At 35.3% G+C, this 25,375-nt stretch overlaps 1 protein-coding gene across 1 annotated transcript in view; it reads left to right on the top strand.

The window, feature by feature from the left end:
• LOC306845225 (carboxyl-terminal PDZ ligand of neuronal nitric oxide synthase protein-like) overlaps nt 1–22,524 on the top strand; it is a 111,981-nt gene extending 89,457 nt beyond the window's left edge. Inside the window, exons 9-12 of the mRNA XM_079377897.1 lie at nt 2,105–2,270; nt 4,884–5,033; nt 15,390–15,681; nt 18,306–22,524. Coding sequence (XP_079234023.1) covers nt 2,105–2,270; nt 4,884–5,033; nt 15,390–15,681; nt 18,306–18,867 — 1,170 coding nt within the window. The 3' untranslated portion in view covers nt 18,868–22,524. The remainder of the gene's footprint in view (nt 1–2,104; nt 2,271–4,883; nt 5,034–15,389; nt 15,682–18,305) is intronic.
• The last annotated feature ends 2,851 nt before the right edge of the window (nt 22,525–25,375 follow it).

Here is a 25,375-nt window from a genome sequence, read left to right as displayed (position 1 = left end):
CAACACACTGGATAGCTGGCCAATCAGAGCACACCTCGCTTCTCAGAACAATGAACTTTGTAAAAATGTACGCGTTTCAGAAAGGCGGAGCATAGAGGAGTAACAATAATGTACAGTATGTGGAAAATGTGTTTTTGGAACCTTAAACCGCATAAACGCATTGCATTACACAAAATAATGTTATTTTTAGCAACATCATATGACCCCTTTAATCTTTTCTGCCATACAGTCAAAGATATTACTGTTCTCTTTTCATTTTGTAGCCATAATTGGACTGTGAACCTTTAATTGCTTAATTAGTAGATGTGAAAATGAAACAAAGAATAACTGATTGCAGTGGTAATGCATTGACGTTAAACAGTTAAACATTGTTGCTTTTGTTGTTTACTTTTTTGAAGACAAGGAAAAGAAATACTACTTCTGTATGTCATTGAGGAAAATGATGATCATCAAAGGACTCCAACATTTACCCTGACTTGCCTTGTTGATGAATGTACCCCACTCAGATTGATATATAAAACCATGACAGCATGAAATATGAGGCTTGTATACATTTACATCCATATCCTTTTGAAAACAACATCTTTTGTCATTATAGGCAGCTCTTTTCCCAAAGACAATCACTCTTAGTCAGAAAACATACACGCACACATGCGTACAAGCACTTCACTCAAGAACTGATGGCAAGCGGCTCAACCTGAACTAAGCTTTCAAACCACATTTACAGTATGGTAATTTTTTTTCCTCAGTCTTTCGCATTACTCCCTGCTGGCCTGATCTTGATGGCTCATTGGCTTTGTCTGGAGAATGTATTGTTCTTAAGGGCAGGCAGCACGAGCAGGCACACTGTTTAAGATGGGTCATAAATCACCCCAGACCCCTTGGAGAGCAGCCGCGGTGGCTTTAGGAGCAAACAGACACTTAGACGGTGCTCAGGATAAGCCACTGGTGGAAATGGATTCGCCCATCTATCGCTGGGTGGAATCGTAGGACATGTGAAGGACACTCAAGTGCATCATAATCGCTTTGGAAATCTTTACAGCTGGCCATTTGTCATTAGCTGGACAAACCAAGCAGTAATTCATAACAAAATGTGTGAAGGACTTTTTCTGGTACTTATGGAAACTGAGGTTTGTTAGACTATTCCAGATAATTCCTTTATCTAGGATTAAGTTAATTATTACTTGACTAAAGCTGTGTAAATTGAATACTAAATAAGTATTCAGTGATAATATTCATCTGTAATATTTAATGGCTTATTTGTTTATTATTTTTTAATATATTTATGTAAGTTTTTGTATTTGTAAACTTGTATCATTTATATAACTAAATATAAAAATACTGAATAATAATTATGTTGTCGTTTTAAGAGAGATAACAGACATTTTTCCTTCCACTGCTGCTCTTCGTATTTCATCATTACTCTTAAAATAGAGCTGATATCAGGAACATAAAATATCTTTTTTAAAAGGTTATTTCATGATGTGGTGTTAAAGAAGCTTTTCGGATGAAAGCGCTCTTTAATTTTGCATGAATGCCGCTACCTACAGAGTAAATGAGATGACCTTCATAGTAACACTTTAAAGTTTGCCATGAATTTTTCATATTCAATATAAATGCATTCGAAATATATTAAATATAACTGCATACCAAATTGCTTAATGGGATGATTGTAGATAAAAATCTTTTAAAGATGTTTAACCTTAAATATATAAATAAATTCAAGTAGGACTTTGAAATTCTCAGAATTACAATAAAAAGATTATTTTCATTTCCTTGAACTCTTGAAGCCCAGACAATGATCCCAGTGTGTTCAGACAAATTCTTCCAAAGCTGAACAAAGGCAAATTCTGATATTAACTATGAAATAATGGCCTTAAATGAAAACCTAAAACTTTTTCTTCTTTTATTTTTTAAAAGTATCACTTTAAACTTGCATAATGCTTTTGAGTTGGAGCTGAAAAGTAAATTAAGCCAGTTTGAGTTTTTGTCCTTAGTAGAGGCGACTCTAGGATAATACAGCATATTAACTGCTGGAGGTATCTGTGTTGTAGGTAGAACATTCTGCTGTAGTTAAACAAGCGTACTTTGGTATGTTCCTCAGGTTCATCTGTTGAAGGATCAGCTCTCTGCAGAAGCTGCGGCGAGGATTGAGGCCCAGGCTCGAGTTCACCAGCTGCTGCTGCAGAATAAGGACCTACTGCAGCATATTTCTCTCCTGGTCAAACAGGTTCAGGAGCTGGAGTTCAAGCTGGCTGGAAATGGCTCTAGTGAGTATGATTTCCTGTGTTCATCAGTGCTAGGAAGTAACTTTAAAAACCTCCATTGTTTTTGTAGCAGATTTTAAAGGTGCAATAGGTGATTGTCTTCAAAAAGATTTTTTGTTATGCTGGTTGAAAGTCTCTTCACATCCCGATGGCAATCATTAAGTTAAGTGGTCTAAATGTATTTGTCTGTATTTATATATTCTGTGGAAGGCGTAGGACCAAAAAATGTCCGACCAATCAAAACGCTCGGTTTTATTGACTTTCCTACCTGCCTGTCAATGTATGTATTTGCATACCTCTGCACACTTGGTTCACACAGACAGGATTCGTCATCAGCGCGGTCACGCACGCTGTGCAGACAAACATCAACAAATGGGAAGCGCTGATGTAGCCTATTGTAGTAATGTTATCTCTAGTGTGAGTGTGTATGCGTGCAGGGGGCGTGGCTTTAGACAGCGATTGCAGGGAGGGTGGGACGTTTGCTTTCAGTGCTATCAGGCTAAAGTTAGCATTTTCCAAGATCTCCTACTGCACCTTTAATTGTGCCTTGTTTAACACCCTTCATAATGGAAGAATAAGCACAAGCACAGGAGGTCTGTGTTTCAGTAAAGCATCTTTTGTTGATCTTCAGCATCCATTAAAACATCTCTATTGCATTATTTGTTGTTAAAAAAAAAAAAAGTGAATTAAGATTGAATATACAATTTGGTATGAAAATATTTATTTATAGTCGTTGTTAGATTAAGCAGTATTAGAATTAAAAATAATGCAATTAATAGAATCATGCACATGATTATCATGCATTATTCACAATTAATTTTTAATCTACTGACATCCTCAGGCTGTACAGTATATCCATGCATGAGTACAATAGTATTGCATTTCGATTGTTCAGTTAAACCTTTGAGCAAAAGTTTTAAGTTTTTTTGTTTTTTTTTTTTACACAAAAAAAAATTAGATGGAATAGAACTCACATTCATTTTATAGACGACAAAATGTTTGTTTAATTTTAAATAATCCTAAAAGTGTAATTATATAGTGAATGAGTATCTATCTGTCTGTCTTTATTTTATTTTATATATTTATTAATGCCAAACTTGCTTAGTTCTTGTGGCCAAAAATAACTGATTTAATTATAAGTTATATACCTGGATAGTTTCTAAATTAATCTCATGAATATTAATTAATTGAATTAATCCCAATATGTTAACATGGTAACATTCACAGCCCTAATTTGGACTTTATTATTAATATTACTATTAAATTGCTAAATGTTAATGTGTTTCTCACTTATAATAATAATAATAATAATAATGTTGTTATTTTTATAAATTATTATTATTTTTAAAGAGGACTAGCTATGAAAACATCCTGAGAATGATGCTGGTACTAGATTCTAACCTTCACTTCAGAGTAAAATGGTGTGTATTTATTAAAGAGGACGTGAGAAGAGATTTGACTGTCATTTACAGCCGTTTTTTACAACGTGACTTAAGTGTGACAGTTGGGACAGTCAAGGATGAGAGCTTTTATCATGCAGGCTAATGTGAAAGACAGCACATCTCCAGGTGCTGCTGGTCTATATGAAAGTGTGCTTTAAAATAAGCATGAAATTAACCCCTGTGGAGTGCCATGATGGGAGAGAAGTTAAAAGGCAAAGTGAAATTGTATGTGATGGGGAGAGAGGTGGAACAGATGGGAGGGTCTGAGTGAAAAGGCAAGAGTGAAAGAAAGCTGCTGAAACACATCAGATCTATTCAGAGAGGGCAAGTGAGGATGTGTTGGGAGCACTGTTATTAACCCTCTGGAGCAGAAGAAAAGGGAAAAAAAGTGGAGCAGAACTGACATTATGAAGCGTTATATAATATGAAAGGCAGATGACATCCACAAAGAAGAGTGAGTAGAAGGACTGAACACCAGTTTTACTTTGAAACAGTACAGTGCTAAGATAATTTGAAACAGTAGTTTCGAAATTAATTAAAATTTTTAACATGCATCATGATGGTTTATGCTTTCAATAGTTGTTTAGTGGTTAGCTAGCAACTTACTTTCGACCATGTTTGGTTTAATTCTGGTTCAGATCTTTTCTAACAATATAAGTCTTTACTATCACTTTTTATCCATTTAACACATCCTTGCTGAATAAAAGTATTAATTTCTTAAAAAAAAAAAAAAAAGAAACAAAGAATTTACTGACCCCAAACATTTAAATAGTAGTGCATTTTGTAGCACAAAAGTTTGAATAAACAGTTCTTTTTAACTTTTTATTTATCAAAGAATCCTGAAAAAAGTATCACAGGTCCCAAAAAATATTAAGCAGCACAACTGTTTCCAGCACTGATTATACATCAACATATTAGAATGATTTCTGAAGGATGATGTAACACTGAAAACTGGAGTAATGATGCTGAAAATTGAGCTTTGCTTCACAGGAATTAATTTATATTTTAAAGTATATTATAATAGAAAGAGAAAATAGATGTGTTAAAACCAAACCAAAAATGTTTTGATATGAAAATCTTTTTGTTTAGGCAGTTTTGTTAGTTTAGTATGATTAAGTAGAAAAAGTTATGAGATTATTCACAGTTAATTTTCAATCTCTCTTTCTCTTAACAGTGGGATCCCAAGACAGTCTCCTGGAAATCACCTTCCGTGCCAATGTGCCCCCAGTCCTATGCGACCCCACCACCCCCAGATCAGAGGATGCCATCCTTCCTCCACTCAACGATGGGACACAGCTATCCCTGCCGCTGGGCAGTCCAATAGGTAGGGACCATTGCTTGATCAAGTTTGAGTGTTTCCGCTTTCTTCCGGGACCACCCCAACAGGAGGAGAGTCCCGACACACCATCCCAAGGCATCTCGCCCTCATCACGGAACGAGCTTCTGGGTAGCCTCGAGCTGCTAAAATTCCGTGAATCGGGAATCGCATCCGAATATGAGTCAAACACAGATGAGAGTGATGAAAGCTGGGGACAGGAGGACGAGAGCACTCTGCGTCTGCTCAATGTGCTCAACAAACACGGCCCCTCTGACTGCTTGGAGGATGAAATTGCTGTTTAATGAGATTTTGCGCACTTAGAAAAACACTGCTTGATGCTTTGCTTAGAAGGTTCAAGTCAATCAATGTCAATATTGTCAAACCGTCTACCGCTGTTTGTACTGCTGATAAATCTGGGAGACCAAGGTGACATTAACCGTTTGGTGGCCGTTTAGTTTGTCACATTTTATGTCATATATTGAAAAGCAAACAGCCCCAAAGCATAGTAAATACTCTTGTCTCCATTTTAGAGTTTAGGGACACACATCAAATGCCAGAATCTTGTATCTCTAATGGAATGTTCATACACTCAGCGATGGAGGTCGCCAAGTGGCTATATTGTTGGTCATAATGGCCATCCCTACTTCCAAACACTCTATATGTATATGTATATATGTATATGTATATATGTGTATATATATATGTGTACACACACACACACACCAAGTTTTCCAAGCATGATTTTAGTAACACTTTAGATGGATAGATTGATAGATTTGATTGATTTAAATATATAGTGGTATATGCACTATAAGTATACATCTTATATACCATTAGATATTTTGTTTATATATAATGGCACATATAGATTATGCATATTGCATAAAAATAATAATAGATTTATTTATAAATATAATGTTTTATGTTATATTTAAATAGTTTAACATTTGAAATGTAACATATAAATTATATGGGTATGTATACTATATATATTTAGTATATATAGTATATATAGATTAGTATGTAAATGGTGTATGATTTGTTTTTAACAAATTTAGCATCATTGTAAAGTCATAATATTTTATATCCTTGCATGTGGACAGCGAATGATAGAAAAAAAAAAAAGAAAACAAACAAAAAAATGTTTTTTATATATATATATATATAAGTTAAATCACAGTAGGCAGATCATGTTCACCAGCATCTTCCCTCCTATTGGTAGCTGCCACATCACATCAATACTCATTTGCATAAAGTTAAACTTTGTTGCATCCCTGGACACTCCCATTTTCTATTGCCACCATTGGCTTTGACGTTGGAAACCGCTGTATGTGTTATCGCTCTTTAGAGTCTACAAGCGATTGCTGGTTATTCACAAACAAGTCATTGTTTTTAACTGCAAGGATACAAGTGAAATGTAGAACAAATTTATACATTAGCCTGTGATATTGTATCTATGACATCAGTTTTACAGTTGCGGATTTGTTCCTGGGCGGTATTAGCAATGTTTGCGCTGATATGCTCAGCCACTTAGATCAGCTTTCATCAGAAGTGCTCAAAGTAAAGACAATTACCATGTTTTAGCATGCACAACAGAACAGACTCTGAATTGAATGACTGTGGACTGAGGACGCTAAGCTAATTATACCCTAAGGGTAACGTGGCGTCTAAACCGGTCAGATCTTTACCAACAGGAACCCCAATTAGAGTGTCAGAGTTTTCACAACCCACATCCCTTATTCATTATTTTCATACTCAGAAGAGCTTGTCATGTCTGACTGCTTCACATATTAACTTTTGTACACATTTTGCTTTCTTGCGTTTAGTTTTTCTGTGCTTCTAAAAAGTGATATTTCGGTGTCTTACCTGTATCTCTCTGATAAACTACTGACTCTTTAACCTCTCTGTTTATATTTTCCAGTTTTTCCCTCTCGCTCTATCTGTTTCTCTCTGTGTGCCCAGTGTCATTTAGAGGCAGACAAGTGCATACAATTAGACTGGTAATAATGGAGTGGTAAGCAATTCTTCCCACACATAAAGGACATCGAAAGCTCTTTCTGTTGTTGGTTTAGTCTTAAGCGTCTGTATGTTCCTCCATTTATGCACTGATATCTTTTTTTCTTTCCACCAAGAAGAAAAAATTTAAGAATTTACCATCTTTAAATCTCCTTCAGGCTTGTAACAATCTTCCCACAGATTCTTCGCTGCGTCTGTAATGTGGGTTCATGATCAGTCGTGTTGGCTCGCAGCAGGTCTGGAGGCCAAGACCCAGCTGTGAGCTGTGGTCTAAAACCTCCACAGGGAAACGTGTCATTGTCTGAACACAAAACCAGTATTTTTTTTTTTTTTTTTTTTACACTGATTTCTTCTCCTTCAAGGACACAGTATATTTGTATTAGTAGTGTTTGCTAAGGCGCATACATCACTGCTTCTATTGTATGCAAGCATTTTTGGAACATTAACAGTGGGCTCTTTTGATTAAAAATTTAATTTGCTTAGAACTGCATAGCAATGGCATGAAAATCAGTGAAAACACTAGCAATTTGGCAGTGAATTTCTGTTATATGCTACTGATGCCTGGGGAAGCAAAGCTAATTATAAAAAAATTATAATTTTGTCATCGACAAACATTGATCTTGTCCTTGAATCCTGGCCACTGTTAGTTTTTGAGAAAGAAATAATTCAATAATTATTCCACAGAAAACAGCCTTTGGTGTCATGAATAATAAACCATGAATTGCCCCTCCTGTAGGTTACTGCAGGTTTTCAAAGTATATGACTCATTTCAAAGCCATTTTAAATGAGTTGTGTCATTTTAAGAGCTTTGCGGTGACACAGCGTGACTGTGTTCATTCAGTGTGAGAGTCATTCTCAGTGGATATTTGGTGACATGCATCAAGTTGAATTGCCAGATCAAGAAGTTATTTGAACTAGCTTTTAAAAGTGCCTACACAAACTGGCATTTCTTTAGCAGCAAGTGCACACTAAGTTACACATATATCCATCATGAATACATTTAATTGACTTTCCTAGTTAAACTGTGGTTCAGTCGTTCTGCGATTCCAAGAATCGCTGGCACGCAAATGGAACCACTTCAGACGCCATAGGCACGCACAACTGCTTCAAGAAATAGAAATAATCATTAAAACGTGTAGTGCTCACAAAACCAGCAAGTGCAGAGAACACCATCTGATTCGCTGTATAATTTTAAAGGATGTTCTGGAGCGTCCCTGTCTCATCTTTGCTCGCTCAGGGAAACGAGCGGCTGTCGGATTGATCCTTCTCCCTGTGGCGTAATTGAAATTGCATAACAATATCTCATCTCATTTTAGTACAGCTGCCGCTTCTGAGGGAAGCTGTTGGAAACACGGGTGCCTCTGAATTAGAGGCTCATGTCCGGGCCCACCTGCTCGCTCTGGAGGCTTTGGAGAACATTCTTTCTCCTGAAGTTGCCAAGGTACTTTAGTTTGAAATGTTCAGCTCCAACTATTGTAGGGACCATAAACCTTTATTCAGAGGGTATAGAAGACCAAGAGGCAAAACTCTGGTGCTTTTTGGGTAACGGAGGCCATTTTGGGGTGAAAATTCCAACTGGACAACAGCACAGATACATAGAAATAGACAGAATAACAATGAAAGAGAAGTGGAATAAAGAACGCAATGTTGGGCAATCCACTGCAAAAACTATCAGTGTGACCGTAAAAATATTGCCTTTCATCGTTTTCTTAAAGACCCTGAAAGGTGATTATTCACAAAAGTGTAAAAATATTGTGTGTTTTGAAGTGGGACCAAGCATTATCTTATGCACCTGCTAAATTTAACAGTTTTTAGTCTATTAGTAAACTTAATTCCTTTTAGAAACTGCAGGTCCTAGCCATAGAAAACATAAAAATTATACATAAAATATTACATAAAAAAAAGTTTTGTTTACATCTTCCTTTAATGGACATTAATAAGACAATACTGCAAAAACCGTTTACAGTTAAGCTGTTATATTCCTGTTATATATTTATTGTCCAACATTCCAAATTTTTTCTGTCATTAATTTAATTTCATAACTGGCATGGTTTCTAGAGAGCAAAGGTTTTGTGTAAAAAATAAAAAAAGGGAAGACTTAAACACAAATTCTGTAAAATAAACGGTTAAAAGGATTTGAATATCACTAGTCTAGTGATTTTAGGTTATTGTTGTCATCGTTCAGGTTGTATTTCAGCTTTAATGTATGTTTTTTTTAAAACAAATCAGCTGATATTTGCCTTAGCGACAGCTAGAATCTAGTAGAGTGCCCAGTCGCTTTCACCCCAAAATGGCGGAAGCGCAGGGCTGCTGTTGCAATGGAACGTTCTATTGGCTTTCACTTCTTGTCAGTATACGTTCTTTGCTTTATTTATGGTGGCCCAGTAGTGCACAACACAACGTAATCTCCACAACACACCGCAAACAAGCCACAACCCATGAAATTAGCACAACACAACAAGATTAGCACAACACAATGGAAACAAGTCGCAACACATCAGAAACAAGTTGCAACCCAACAATTTTAACACAACACAACAAACAAGCCGCAACACAACAAGATTAGCACAACACAATGGAAACAAGTTGCAACCCAACAATTTTAACACAACACAACAAACAAGCCGCAACACAACAAGATTAGCACAATGGAAACAAAACCCAACGGAAACAAGCTGCAACACAATTAGCACAAAACAACAAAATTAGTCCTGTGCATTGTGTTGTGGCGATTTCGTTGTGTTGTGCACTACAGGGCCACCATATTTATTAATGACTATTTCCTGTCAGGGTTAAAAAATTAGACATTATGACCTGGGTACCCAAGGAGTTCCAGGGCACAGTTGCTGCACTTGGCTGGAAAAATCCTTCATGTTTAAAAAGTGAGCTCCAATACAGTTCAATTGATTTGAACTCCTTTATGCCCCACAAGGGTGACACCATGAAATTAAAGACTGCCCCTTAAAAAAATTACATAATTAGCTATATTTCACAGAATTGTGTTGCATGCATGCTACTGCTTGACATTGATGTGTTGGAAGCTTTGATTAATTATTGATCTGAGATTTGAAGCCGGATAAAAATGGGGGCTTCGTCTCCTGTTATGTTCTCTGTTATTTTTTCTCTCCAGTAGCAGAACATTGCCATAATAACATCTCAACATCTATTTTTGATGTGTTCAGTGCTGTTGTTTGGTCTCACCTTAATTTGAAGACTGTTCTGACATTTTTTGAGATTTATCGTCTTTCAAAAATAAATTTTTTGCCAATGCATTTTTTAAAGTAATGCTGTAGGTTTCAGCACGCTGCTTAACATACAAATAGCTATTGACCAGAAAAGTTTCCATGCCATCTACGGTTTTTGGTGGTGTTGTTTTTGTTGCTCTTTTGTGGATTTTTATTCATTAATTTCCTTTCTACCCTTATATGTTCTTCAGTATATCTACAGTACCAAGGAGACTAGTCAGCCAGCAGTGCTGTTCAATAGAGATGAAGCTAATGGATAGTCCTAACAGTGCAGTTTACTTCAGAAGTTCTCTGCTCTTTTCATTTAGGAGTCCTGAGATTGATGCTTTTATTCTCGGCCGCTGTGCCACTATAGTGCTCCACCTCATTTGTGTTAATGATGGAGTTGATAACAGGGAGTCAGATGGTGCAAGTGCATTTAGAGTTAGTCCACCTTGACCCTCTCATCATGTGTTATCCAGGGCTAACTCTTTTTCCCATCCCCCTGCCATTGTATTTAAAGATTCATGCTAGAAACGGTGTTCAAATGAAATATTGATGTTTGACCCATCTTCTGCTGACCTGAACATCTAGGTCAACCAACTTGGAGATAATGGGTTAAATTGCTTTATTTATTCATTGTTATTCTCCAATTTGTCCAAGTAGAGATGGTAAGCGTTTGGCTTTTCGTCATCGCTTCATTTTTGATTCTGTAATGATGTAATGCATCATGAAATACAAAAATAATCGCACCAAAAAGTGACCAGATTTTATATGGTTAATACATTATACATTACTGACACACTATCCTCCAATTTGATACTGTTAAGTGCTTTGACAGTCTGTATTGTTAAAAAAATGTCTTCATATATATTTGCATTTATTTATACATCAAATAGAATGTCTTTTCTAAGACTTAAAAATATCAAATTTTGCTGTATTATATCATTTAGAAATATAGAAAGTATTATATTATATTATATAAAAAGGTATAGTTTATATGTATTTATTATTATATTTCCCATAAAAATATCATCAATATCTCAAATAGGATATGTCTTTTCCAAGACTTTGTAAAAATATGTATAATTGTATTAGAATTATGTCTAGAATAATTATTTCTATAATTTTAGAAAATAATGTTATTTTTATATTTAAAAGGTATAATTTATATTTACATGTTGTATTTTCTATAAAACATGTCACTGTCAAATAGCATGTCTTTTAAATTTTTTATATTATAATTTCTAAAATACATTTCTAGAATTTTATATTATACTGTATTTTATTTATATTATATAACACTAAAATATTTAATCAGTTAAAAATTGTACTGTAAATACATGCTGTAAAAGGATTTTTTTATGTCGTCTTGCACTAAACTCAAATAGCTGTAAATGTCATGGAAATTCATGGTCAAAAAGAGCGGCAACCCTGTACCATGTGGCCCGTGCATGTGTGTGCTGGACAGCGTTTGGTCCAGAGGTTTCCTGCTGGGACACATCAGGAGCTCATAAACCAGCCCAGAATAGCAGCGTGTCAGATGCCCTCCTAGCATTTGCTACTGCGGTGGAGTCTCAGTGAGGTATTTTAAACTGCAGCCTCGAGCTACACGATAATGTCCAGCCCTGTGGAGAAGGATCAAAACCAATGATCATTGCGTTACGCTAAAAAGTGGAAGCTGATGATTTGCTATACATCCATCTTTCTCTCTTCCTCACTCAAAATCTAGTCTCACAGAACCATACTTGTGATTTTCAAGAAAGTCTGGTCCAGTTTCCAGTAAATACTTTTTAGGAGTTCAAGAGCATAGCACTGAAACCCTATTGTAAATGTTAGAATGCCCAAGGATCAGCATTCTCCAGCTAAAACTGACCGGGCAGACCAAACCATAAGTCGTAGATACTTGAAACTTGGAGGGATAGTAGTACTCACACCATCTACAACGCCACCAAGGCTTTCCCCAATCAGCCTGACAGGGGTGCTACAGCGATCAAAAGTACAAAATTACTCCTAAACCGTGACGCTCATTGGAATCCTTGGCTCATTACAGACAAAACAAATGCCTCGGATTTGATCATGAAATTTTAGGGTATTTTGAACTTTTTTAAAACCTGCTTATGTGAGATAATCCAGTTTTTTTTTTTTTTTGCCCGATTGGAACCAAACTAGTGCAGAAAGATTCTCTAGAGAGAATATATATATATCCATAAGTATCAAAAAAAGTTACATTTTCGACTCTCTTGCTACGGGACACCAAAATGTTTGTAAGGGGCGGAACCACTTTTACTAAAATGCCTATAACTCTTGAAGGGAAAGAGATGTATAAGAGCTCACTCTGAGGTCACAGTAAGAAAATAAAAAAAAGTGGAGTTTGGCCACTTGGTGGGGCTCTAACGAATAAAAAGATAATAATAATAATAAAACGGCTATAACTATGCACCAGTTAGTCCGATCGACTCAAAAATTTGTATGCCGTGTCTTTGTCCAAAGTGCAACAAGTGTCGAGGACAGTTGTGTATCTAAAAAAATGAATTAGACGAGGTTAATGGAGGCCGATCGTAACGAAACTCGGTTCGACTCATATCCCTAAAGGTCTGTAAGAATTTTGAAAGAATTAGGCCACTAGTTAAGTTTCAAGTTTATTTGTATAGTGCTTTTTACGATACAAATCGTTGCCAAGCACCTTTACAGAAAATTTGAGTTTCTGCATTGTGTGTAGGAGTAGCTTATCAGTGGTGATTATGTCGAGGTGATGGCCATATGGAAGAAATGTACAGTAAAAATCATGCAGTTAGTTAATGGCATGTAATCTGTTAACAACAATGATTGTTGCGATCAAACTAAATTTATAGTAAAATTTGGTTTTTTTTTTGGTTTTGTACATTCACACTATATTCATATTGCTGCTTGCAGTTATATTTAAAAATGATTTTAAGTTGTTCTGAGACAAGGTTAAGATGGAGATAATTAGACAATCTAATTGAGTGTTTTTTTAGTTTTGCGTGCGATATGCATCAGACGGTCAGTGAAGGAAATGTGGGTGGCCCGTCTGAGGCTGATACTACTCACAAGCATAGTAGAACTAGTCTAGGTACTGTATTAAAGTAAAGTAAAAAAAAGTAAAAAAGTAATTAGCAGATAAAATATCATGTCAGTCAGTGAAGTCCTTAGTAGTTTGGACATCAATTATTTCTTTCAGATGTCAAATGGCCCTATTGGTGTGCTACCACAGATCAATATTTGCAATGATACAATCACATGAAACCACAGACAAGTACCTTCTTTTCTCCTGGTCATTTCTCTCCAGTACTCATTATAGCAGCATGTTGTGCTAGTTTAAGCTTCATAGCTAAATTAATTCAGTGTGATGACGCACATTTTGAAGATCAATTCTGTGAATGATTTAAGCTGGTCTTGGCATGTCTAGAAAAGAAAAGCAGACCTGTCGCAAATGGTAAGTTGTGGGTTTTTTGTCATTTTTTTCCCCTGATTGCCATGACAACAACATGCTGTTTTTGGCACACAAATTTCCCTCATTCATCTGTTTGCCTTGCCTGCAGAGCCAAGACATTGTCAGCATCAAAATAACTTTGCTTTGTCAAATATTTGTGTGGAAAATCCTGTCTAGTCTCGTATGTGGCCCGTGTTTGTCGTCACTGAGAGACTGTCACAAGCTAATGAGAATTCTTACTCCTCCATGAGCAAGTGTTGAAACTATTTGAGTTTAACAAGCTGGAAATAACTATGCCACATCAAATGCCTTAAAGAGTTTCTTAAAATCACATTTGATTAGAGCCAGACTAATATACAGCGTTTATTGTAAACGGCTTTGAATGGCTTAAATTGGAGCTGAAGTTGAAATGGAACACCGTGTCAGGGCTGCTTTTGTTGGCAAATTGCAAATCTTTCCGTCTTTGTCATTGTCAGTCTCCATCTCTTCAGTCACCTTTTAAAAGGTAAATTCTTGGTGTTTTTTTAACATTTGTGATGTCCATTGGCCTATAAATACTATTCTAGTTGCATGTATGAGAATTCATATACTGTTTTGTTAGCTGCAAACAATAAATTATGCTCTCTTTGTCACTCAAACGCAAACCATGAAATAATGGTTCTGAGGTAAGAAACATGAATTCTTGTGACCTGCCAAATGCTGTTTTTGTTTCATTTTATTTTATTTTATTTTGATGTCCATTTTCTGCCAATGTCATTGTTTGTGGTTTTTGTTTATTTATTTTTGCATGAACTTGTGTCTGCTGTCTATTGTTCAACATGTGATGTATAAAATGCTTAATTACCACTGCATGAAATTAGGGATGCACAAAATCTGTGTCATATTGTTTATCTGTACTTTTTTAAAATTATATCTGTTGATATTGGATATATAAATCAGATATGCTGAATATTTAATTGTTCTTTTTTTGACCATCATCTGATTATTATTATTTTATTTATTTTTTATCAAAATGTATCCAGTTTTCATGTATTTTAGAAGGCTATGATGCCTAAACCCACTTGTAGCGTTTAGAAATATTAATTATTATACATTTATTGGTAACACTTTACAATACGGTTCCATCTAATGCATTAACTAACATTTGTATTGCTAATGAAAAATACATTTGTTACAGTATTAATATTTGTTAACATTAGTTGTTAATACTTGTTCATTGTTAGTCCGGTCTATTAATAGATAATACTTTTCATTTTAATAACGAATAAATAAATGTTGGAATCAACATTAACTAAGATTAATAAATGCTTTAGAAGTGTTTCATTTATAGCTTATGTTAATTAATGGAATCTTATTGTAAAGTGTTACCAATGTATTTATATAAAATAGTTTAGAAATTCAATTCATTGGTTATTTATCAGTTATCAGCCAAAACATGAAAATGCATCCCTACATTTAAAGATCTTACAGATCTTAGAAAACATAAAAGATAACAATATTGAGTTTGTCGAACAAACTCTTCAGTTTTAAACAGTCATGCATGTATGTCTGTACAAAAGCTTCTGAAGTCTCAGCTCGCCTTTAAATGTTAATGTGGTAGGAATGTTTTCATTCAAATTTCCCCAGTGCCTCACTTTGTCTGAAAACCTTCGTTATTTTGTTCCTTAGTGGACCAAAGCATGTTTGAGAACTGGAATGCTGCGGAGCAGCCGAAGCTGAGCTTTCGTCAGGCAGGCAGCAGCACCTCCACAGACACATCTGCAGGATCAAAGACAGGAGGCAGCCAGCACCTAAAAAATGCCCTGAACTTGGGCAAAGCCATGGGAGCCAAGGTAAACGACCTGCTCCGCCGAAAAGATCCCAGCACCCTCGGAGACATTGGAGTCACAGAGGTGAATAAGAACGTGGAGCCAGTGTGGTCCAGCCTGGCTGAGATGGGCCACAGTACAGCAAGAAACAGGTAAAGATTTCACCCTCACAGCTGCAAACACCAATGACCTCAATACGGTCATTATATTCAATAGACTTCACGCTTGGAATAAAATTGCTAGGAAGTTGTCAACCATGGTACTTGCTCTTGACATTTAAGGCCCGTAGTGCCTCTGCAGAGACAGATTCAGGGCTGGACTGCGTCATGTCCCAATCCGATACCCCCTCTTCTGTCCTGTCTAATAAATGTCAACTAAACAAGGAAGTCAACACAATATTCCTCTAAATGTGGGGTGATTTTTGATCTGGTTCCAGTACATTTTCACTAATGCTGAATGAATGCATTTCATCCGAAGAAAGCAAAAAGTATTATATAATATTATTTCAATTTAAACTAAATACAAAATAATTGTTCTCTATTTAATATTTATTTATTTATATCATGGCTCTTTACATGATCCTTTAGGAAGTTTCTTGGTTAAATAAATGAATACTTTTATTCAGCAAGGATGCATAAATTGATCAAAAGTGACAGCAAAGACTATTTCAAATTATTCATCAAAGAATACCTTAAAAGTATCACTGTTTCCACAAAACTACTAATCAGCACAACTGTTTTCAACATTGATAATAACAAATGTTTTGTGAGCACCAAATCAGCATATTAGATGATTTCTGAAGGATTGTGTGATGCTGAAGACTAATTGCTGCTTAAAATTCAGCTTTGCCATCTTTTGCCATAAATTTTAACATGTTATTTCAGTTATAATCTTTTGTAGAATAATGTAGAACATTGTAATAAAGTTTTACAATATTACTGATTTATTGCATTTTTGATCAAACAAATGCTGGCTTGCTGATCATTAGAGACTTTATTTTTAAAACAAAATCTTAATTATTCCAGTATATCCCTTATATACCGTCATTCGTCCTGGCAGATGGCCGTTCATATTTCTCTATGGCAGTTCATATGTCTTTCAGCAGTGAATGTGTGAACGTTACAGCAGAGATTTGACTGACATGTCTTTGAGGAGGAGGGAGGCATCTGCCATCGTTATCAGCAGCCTTCAAGAGAATGTACATGTGTCTGTTTGTGCATGTTGCATCAGGCAAACTTTGACTTGTGTCGAGGGTTTGGCTTAATTGGCTGGATTCTTACCAGTTGTGTAACATCTATAGATAGTATACGCATTCCTTCCAGCTTTTTTATTATACGTGCTCATACATTTTATGGGAATAATGCCTTTGTTCATAATTAGTAGCGCTTCCCAAGACAATCATTGAAAGACATTACTACTTGGAGTTAGTGCTACAAAGACAAATGTTAAGCAGTGAACTTGTTACCCAGTCTTCACAATTTGTGGAAAAACACCTCAAATTCAGGGGCCTGATGAGGAATATATATAGTGTTAGACTTTATGGCTTTCATCAACAGTTTTATCTTCAGCAACCCAAGTGCAAATTCCACTGTCATAAAATTTGCATTTGATGAAATGATGCATTTACAAGAAACCAACTTCTTATCATTTCTAGTAAGGCTATTATTGGCCAGATATGTGGCATTATTGAGGGATTTGTGTTGTCGTCATGGGATATTTATGGAAAGTTCACTACAGGAATGTGTCACTATATGACTGTGAGCATCTCATGTGACTTGAGACGGCAATGACACCATTACATGTACTATTCTTGTCCACTGACCTGTTTCAACATGCTTTAATATATTAACATATATTTTACACTTCTGTTCAAAATTTTGGGTTTTTGAAAGAAGTCTCTTACTCTCACCAAGGCTGTATTGATTTGATAAAAAATACAGTAAAAAGAGTAATGTTGTGATATTTTAATGCAATGTAAAATAGCTTTTAATATATTTTATTCCTTTAATCAGTCTTCAGTGTCACGTGATCCTTTAGAAATCAGTCTGGTCAAGAAATATTTCTTGTTATTGTCAGTTTAAAAAAATGCAATTTCATGCAAGTCTTTACTGTCACATAATTGCTCAATTAAAATGCATTATAAAAAATAAACCTTTATAAAAACAATGTTGCTGCATTCCCACATAATAATTTATTAATAAATGTGGGATAGAATGTAAATTAATACAAATACATTTATTAAGTTATTTTAAAATAAATAACTTTTTACATTTTAGTTTGTCACAATTTTTGCTTTCTTTTTCTAAGATTGAAATACTTTTTCTTTAAAAAGGTTAAAACATTTTACTTGGAGAATAACATCACAAAAGTATTCTAAGTGTACTTTCACAATTCAAAGTTCAGTCAAATTCAATCAACTTTCCTCCATTGGAAATATGGCAAAGCTAATGAGTTATCCAGCTGTCTTTTTATCCTGCCCAAAAATGATCCTCTGAATTCAACAGAAAGCCCGTTCTGCTGTTTACTTTCCCCCTTTCCCTGTTGGCTCAATCTGTGCTTTAAGATTTAGCTTTAATAAGATTTAATCAAATGAAGTGTTGTCTTGTATTACAGAGGGAAATATCTGTCTTTGAAATCTTTACATTTTAGAAGTGTCATTTCGGACCACTGTGTTGGAGAATAAGTAAATTCAGGCCACATATTTGCTCTGATCTTTTGTGGTCATTCTATCTTGCACGATCCCATTATGTCTATTCTTTTTCTTTCTCTCACACAGTCACATCTCCCTGGATTCCTTCCCTCGGCTAGATCCCCCACCTCCCACTGGCAAAAAGCGTCTCCCACGGGCCCTGAAGACCACCCAGGACATGATGATATCCTCTGACCCCGTGGTAGCCTCCCCAGAATCCTCCTTTGTCTCCTCACCTGACAAGATCTCCAAAGATAAAGCTGAGCTTCAGCCTGAAATGAGGCCTGAAGAGTCCGGTCTTGAGAAACCTTCAGGACCCGGCGACTGTGTCGACAGCCAGATGGAGAAGACTCCCATTTTAGAACTAAAAAATGAGCCCAGAGCTGTGGTGACGGATGAGAAAGATTCAGAGGATGTCGATCAGTCACAGCTGCTGCTCTCTGTTCCAGATCTCATTCACAAAGACAATCTGGACCCAAAGAAACTGGCCAGCTCAGAAACTAGAATGGCTTCCACCCCATGTCCAGGGAAAGGGGGCTGCCGCATCAGCGTCACTGAAGGGGAATTGTTGGGTAATGGCACAGCGGATTACCGGACCCTCAGCTTGGAGAACGAAGAGTCCCACCCTGACCTGCTGTCATTTGAATAACAGGCTTGAAAGCCTTAAGATCATTGATTCTCCAGGCTTCAACGATGACAAAAAGTCATTTAAACTGCTTTCATTCTGCATTTCATATTTTGCCTTTAAGAACCACTGATTGTACTTAGTTATTTCATAGATATAATTATTCAAATGATAAAAATCACTATTGTTTTTTTTTTTTGTTTTTTTTATCGTAGCACCATAATCAATTTAAAATATTGTATTTTAAAGTATTTGTGGACCTGTATTAAAAAAAACCATGATGAATCAATTAACAGAAACCAAAGTCAATACTACACTGCAAAAAAGTTTTTAATTAGTATTTCTTGGCCTTTTTCCAGTCAAATATTCCAGTAGAACTACCAGATAAATTAACTTGAAGCAACACTACTGCATAAGATATTAAGACTTGTTCTCGTTATATCATAAATGTTAGTGAAGTTTTGTATTTCTTACTGCATTGGAAGATTGTTTCACTCGTTTTAACTATAAAAAGACTAATAATGATAGAAAAGATTTCAGATTCATATAAATGCTGTTCTTATGAACATCAAATCAAAGAATCCTGAAACAAATGTATTCAGAATCAGTATATTAGAATGATTTCTGAAGGATCATGTGATACTGAAGACTGGTGAAAATTCAGCTTTGCCATCCTAGGAATAAATTATTTTAAAATGTATTAAAATAGAAAATAGTTATTTTAAATTGCAATAATATTTCACATTAGTCACTTAAGTCTTCTTTATGTAGTTTTATATGTAGAGTATGTACATGTATTTTGTTTTTTAGACTATTTTACTGGAAAATTAGCCAAAAATAACAGAATTTTTGCAGTGTTACTGTTATACCTCCAAAGCTGTCTTTGCAGTTTCATAAGTGGGCAGCATTTCATGTCTTATATGTGTTTTTTTTGTTTGTTTCATATCAATTCTACATCCATGGCTAGCTGACCACATCTCTAAACTTGTGCTCGGTGGCAGTATGAGCGAGCGCACATGGCCTTGGGTCAGTCTATAAAGCGTTATGCACCTAACGGCAGTAGTATGTGCTGCTTCCATGTAGTTTTTGACACTGTGACCTCTAGATCAAGATGGAGAAAGTCTAGGATCCTACCTTTGTAAGCAGTGTCATAGTAATAATAGTCAAGGTGACGATGGCTCGAGGAATGTCAGTAATGAGGCTCAGTCAACATGAAGGTATGCAGAAGGGTTCTGAAATTCCCTGGAATGCTATAACTCAACACTAATCTCGATTCTCATCCTCTTGTTTGTGTAGACAGCCTGACTCCCATGACATTCTCTCAGGCCTGTTCTTTATCCCACACAGTGGCTCCTCTGGAGAGATTTTGGGCTATTCCGATTCTAACAATGTTCCTGTTATTTAAAGAGATATACCGTCATTTATATGTATAGATGTACTGAGATGTTGATTGTAAGTCAAAGCTGGGATGAAATAGCTGATATGCATTAATGAAAGATGACGTAAGAAAAGTTTTGATCTGTCATGTATGTATTGGCAATATAGCATTAATTAATATCTATGAGCTTCTGTACCACGTTTTGGTTAAACTACCTTTGTGTTACCAATTGTGCAATGATGCATAATTCATAATAGTGTGAACACTACAAAAAGAACTGAGAGTAAAGTAGATTCAAGCAGATTTATTTGCAGTTGATGAATTAATATGGACCACTGATACGGTGTTACTGGACTGTCAAATATGAAGTGTTTTATGAAATGCCTGTGTATATTTGCTGGTGAGACTACAGCTGAATGAATGAAAGATTATAGCTTATAGCTTTTTAGACATCGTTTAGAGTTGAGAAGATGCTTGGTGGGAACTTAAAGGAATAGTTGACCTAAAAATGAAAATTGGATGAAATTCCACTCACCCTCAGGCCATCCAAGATGTAAATGAGTTTAATCAAAACAGTCCAAAGATCAAAATATTTGACACTGCTTGATCTGAGCATATTTCTCCCCTGATTCAGACCACAGGTTTTTTTACTGGAGAAAGTAATAATATATGGATAGAGGAATCTATTAGGTGGGATCCTCTATTAGTGTTTTAGCCAGAAGTAACTGTTTTCGATTTAAAAACATCATCTTAATAGATTTTTTTTTTTTTATAACACCTAGCTTTTCACTTCACAAAATGTTAACTGATGAACTGGAGTTGTGAAGATCACTTGTGGATTATTGTGCTGTTTAAACTCTCATTCTGACGGCACCCATTCACTGCAGAGGATAATGTAATGCATAATTTCTTTAAATCTGTTTCAATAAAATCTTCATCTTAGCCTGAGGGCAAGTACATTTTCATCAAATTTTCATTAAGTGAACTATTCCTTTAACCTGACTGGAATGTTATTTCTTATTTTTCTGTGATGATTAATGTATTTTAATTTCAGTCAAAGTGGTCTCATCATTGTCACAGTTTGTTTGAATGAAGAAAAAAGAATGTTGAAGGAAAAACGCATGTATATGAAGGTTTTATGAGTGCACTGAAATGTATTTTGAGAAGCTGGGTATATTAAAGTGATTTCCCATTATGCTAACTATTCATGATGAAGTTTGGGTCTGGGTGCCTTTATTTTCAGTAAATGGATTTTATGCAACGTATTTTTATAGAGTTTATAGAGCTGAATTTACAGGGTCTGCACCACTGGAATTAAATAGCCTGCTTTATGACATAACAGTAAAGCATGATTGCTGTTAGTCCTACATGAGATTGAACCTGTAAATTTTGGTTTACCAGAACTGACCATGATGTTACGGTCAACCCAACTCCAGACCAAACTGTCTGTACTGTATATTTCAGACCACCCTGCTAACCATGTTCAACGCAAGAAATATTTTATAGATTCATGTGCATGGACACTTCATAGCATTTTCTGATCACCACAATATCACGTGATTTTAAAGCTGCTTTAATCATTTTCCTACTTTTTATTAGCTGCAAAGTAACCAGTTTTTTACTATCTTTTTAATGATTTTTTTGGATCTAATCTGTCTACTTCAGCTTACAAGCAATGCACCTTTTATATTTTCAAACACTAAATAATTTTGAAATTAAACATTTAAATCTATTAATCCAATAGCCTCAAAATATGAAATGTTGAATCTTAGGTTTAGACTGTATTCTGGTGCTCTACACAGTTTTACCTTCCATTCAGCCTGTGCTGAACTCAAAAAATTATTTAAGAAGCAAGCTGTTAGAAGTAAATTCTGATAGTGAATTTGGGGCAGTGGGTGGGATCTTCATCCTCTATTCCGTCTCGGTGTTTATTGTAGTCCGTTTCCTTTCCTAAAATATAACTTTGTGTCCTATTTATCACTGCCAGCCAGACATTTTGTTTAGACTGACTACTTTAAGCTTGAGGGTAGCTTTTAATCCGAAGAAAAGATTTTGTGATATGGGTAGAATAATGGATGACAGTGGAGTATTGAAACCAGTTTTGGAGTTTAATTATCTGTCAGTTAGTATAATATATGGGGTTGGTGTGGAATTGAACTCATGATCATTGTTACATCAGCCCACTTTGCTCGAAACATTTCTCACCTGTTCCTGTGCAATTCAATCTGTTCATCATTGCCATTTTTACTGGTGTTTTACATCGAAATGTACTTGTGATTCAGTACATTATGAAATAAATTGTGATTTAGTCAAATGGCATTCTGTTGCATTTGATTTATTTGGACTACATTGTCTACTATTAGATATTTTTAGAGATTTTATAGTATGTATATATAGATATTTTTGTATTGTATGTATATATGTATATATATATATATATATATATATACACATATACATGCATCACAAATATATTCTTTGGTTTTTCTCATTGTAATGGATGATTAAGGGAATTTGGGCTTTGTTTTTATATTTCTGTGAAACAGGAAGCCATGGCTGGATAATTTCATGTTCATAATCACCCTGGAGTGCTCAAAATTGTGAATATGAATGGGAATATACTTCAGAGATATTTTACTCATAAGAATTTCTAGGGGTGCCAATAATTGTGTCCAACATGTATTTGAGAAAAACATTTATTTCGTAACGATATTTCCCCTCATTTTAAATTCTTATTATCCAATGAAAGGTTAGCTTTTTGTAAATTTTTTAAATAAAAGATCAAAAGGATTAACAATGCAGATTAATTTTCACAGCCTCCTTTGATCATATTTACCAAGGGTACCGATATTTTTGGCCATGACTGTATATATATATATAGAGAGAGAGAGAGAGAGCAAATTACAATTTGAAATATATTAAAACAGAACAGTTCTTTTAAATTGTAATATTTCACAATATTACTGATTTCACATGTGTTTTAGATCAAATAAATGTAGCCTTGGTCGTAACAACCCTAAACTTTTGAATGGTTATGTATATAAAGTCATTTTGGATAAAATCTCACTACAAAGGATTGCTTATATTAAGAGTTAAGATCAAATGAGACATTTTTCAGACTGGACGGATCTGCTGCTACCAGACTTCTCGGAGAAGGGAGGGATACTTTAATTTAGTGCTGGATTTCCTGCAGGACATGAAGAATGCATTGTCAGAATTCATTTGTTGTCCTTGTATGTCTCTCTGCAGGGTTTGAAGAATTTCTCTTGTCTCTTTTTTCTTGTCTCTTTTTCAGTCCTATTTACCCTTAAATATTTAACCCTCTGTATCCCAAAACATTCTGCCCTAAAAGAGTCCCTTATACAATGTTTATAAGTTACACTTATTAATTTACTGCTATTGTTCCAGGATCATTAAAGATTGTGTTAAATGATAGCCTACTGGAATCTTTGGTCACCTGTTTCACATTGAAATATTGAGGCATTAGAAATTATTATTATCTGCACAATCCTATAAACAATTTTTGTATTTTTGTTGTTCTTTTGAGCATTTTATTCACTGAGAAATGTTTTGTATTTTTATGTTGTTATTGTGAGGTAAAATACACAAACAGAGATGAAACTTCCAGTTTCCCAGTATAGTCACTCAGCAGGGTCCCAGGAGATGAGAAAGGGAGCGGAAATACCACAGTTGTCATATTGGCTAAAAGAGCCAATTTTGAAATGTGAGAGAAAGTTTCCAACGGCAAGACTCATTATGACAACAACAGACCAGGAACTACTACGTCACCCACCTGGAGCTTCTGGCAGTTCTGCAGGCATTGTTCCACTTCAAGTGCTTCCTGTTGCACACAGACAACATATGCTTTTGGCAATACAGAGAACAGACACAGTCTCTATTTAATGTGATATGAAGCATATGAACTTACTTTATACGTAGCTTGCAACTTACAGGTCAGCAGCAGTAAAAACAGCGAAACCTGCAGGTACAGGAGGTTGGTCTGAAAAGGTGTTAGAAAAATCGAAAACAATGGTCTGCGGTCTGTATAGTTCTGAATTTACATGACAATGAATATCCAAATAATGTGGTCTGAAACCTCACATAGGCCTGGTTTGATAAGCATAACTACCTAATTGCAATAAATGGATGATTTATTCTTAATAGTGTTGAATATTATTTTTTTTTTAAATCTGACCCACAATCATTTATATAGTTGAATGCATACGTGCATGAATAAATCAGTGAATCAATGAATATTGTTAACAAGGGACATTGCATTTGCATGAGGTTAACCTCTGTGCCTCATTTTCTTCTGTCATGTATTGTTTTATATTTAAGATGTTAATGAATTGTGGTGGTATTTGTGGACTGTCATTAATCTGGTTTTGTCAGATTTCTAATATCTTGTTTGTGCAAATCTGAGCTATCAATGGCAAAATATGGTGTGCCACCTTTGTTGTTCTTTCTGATTGATATTATTAGCAAGCATGGCATTAGCATTTGAAGGGCTCTTTCTAATGTCTCTCATTCATAACCGCGCTTTTCTACCTCATAAATATAAGTTTCAAAATATCTTTCTATTCAAGATGCAGAAAAGCTCAAGACTTGATTATTGTAATGCACTTTTGGCTGGATGCCCCAGTGTTTCCATAAATAAGCTGTGGCTTGTTCGAAATGCAGAAAATATTATCATATCAGTCCAATATTCGCACAGAAACTCAGATCACCCTCTTAGTTTAGTCTAAACTGAATACTTGTTTAGTCATACAGTCAAATTCCTCTAGTTTGTTTTTAACCTGCTGAACTTGCTCCTAGAAGCTATAAACATTCTTTCCTGGTTAGAAGTATTAAAGGAATAATTTGCCCAAAAATGAAACATTTGCTCACCTTCAGGCCATTCAAGCTGTAGATGTTTTTTTTTCTTCATCGGAACAGATTTGGAGAAATTTAGCATTGTATCACTTGCTCCCCAATAGATCCTCTGCAGTGAATGGGTGCCGTCAGAATCCAAACAGCTGATAAAAACATCACAATAAACCATAAGCAATCCAGTCCATCAATTAATGTATTGTGAAGTGAAAAGATGCGTATTTGTAAGAAACAAATCCATCAATAATATATTTTTAACTTTTAACAAACTGTTCCTTCCTAAGG

Source organism: Barbus barbus (genome assembly GCF_936440315.1).
Source record: "Barbus barbus genome assembly, chromosome: 25".
Classification (NCBI taxonomy): Eukaryota; Metazoa; Chordata; class Actinopteri; order Cypriniformes; family Cyprinidae; genus Barbus; species Barbus barbus.
Note: the sequence above shows the minus strand (reverse complement) of the source record. Positions and strands in the feature narration are given on the sequence as shown.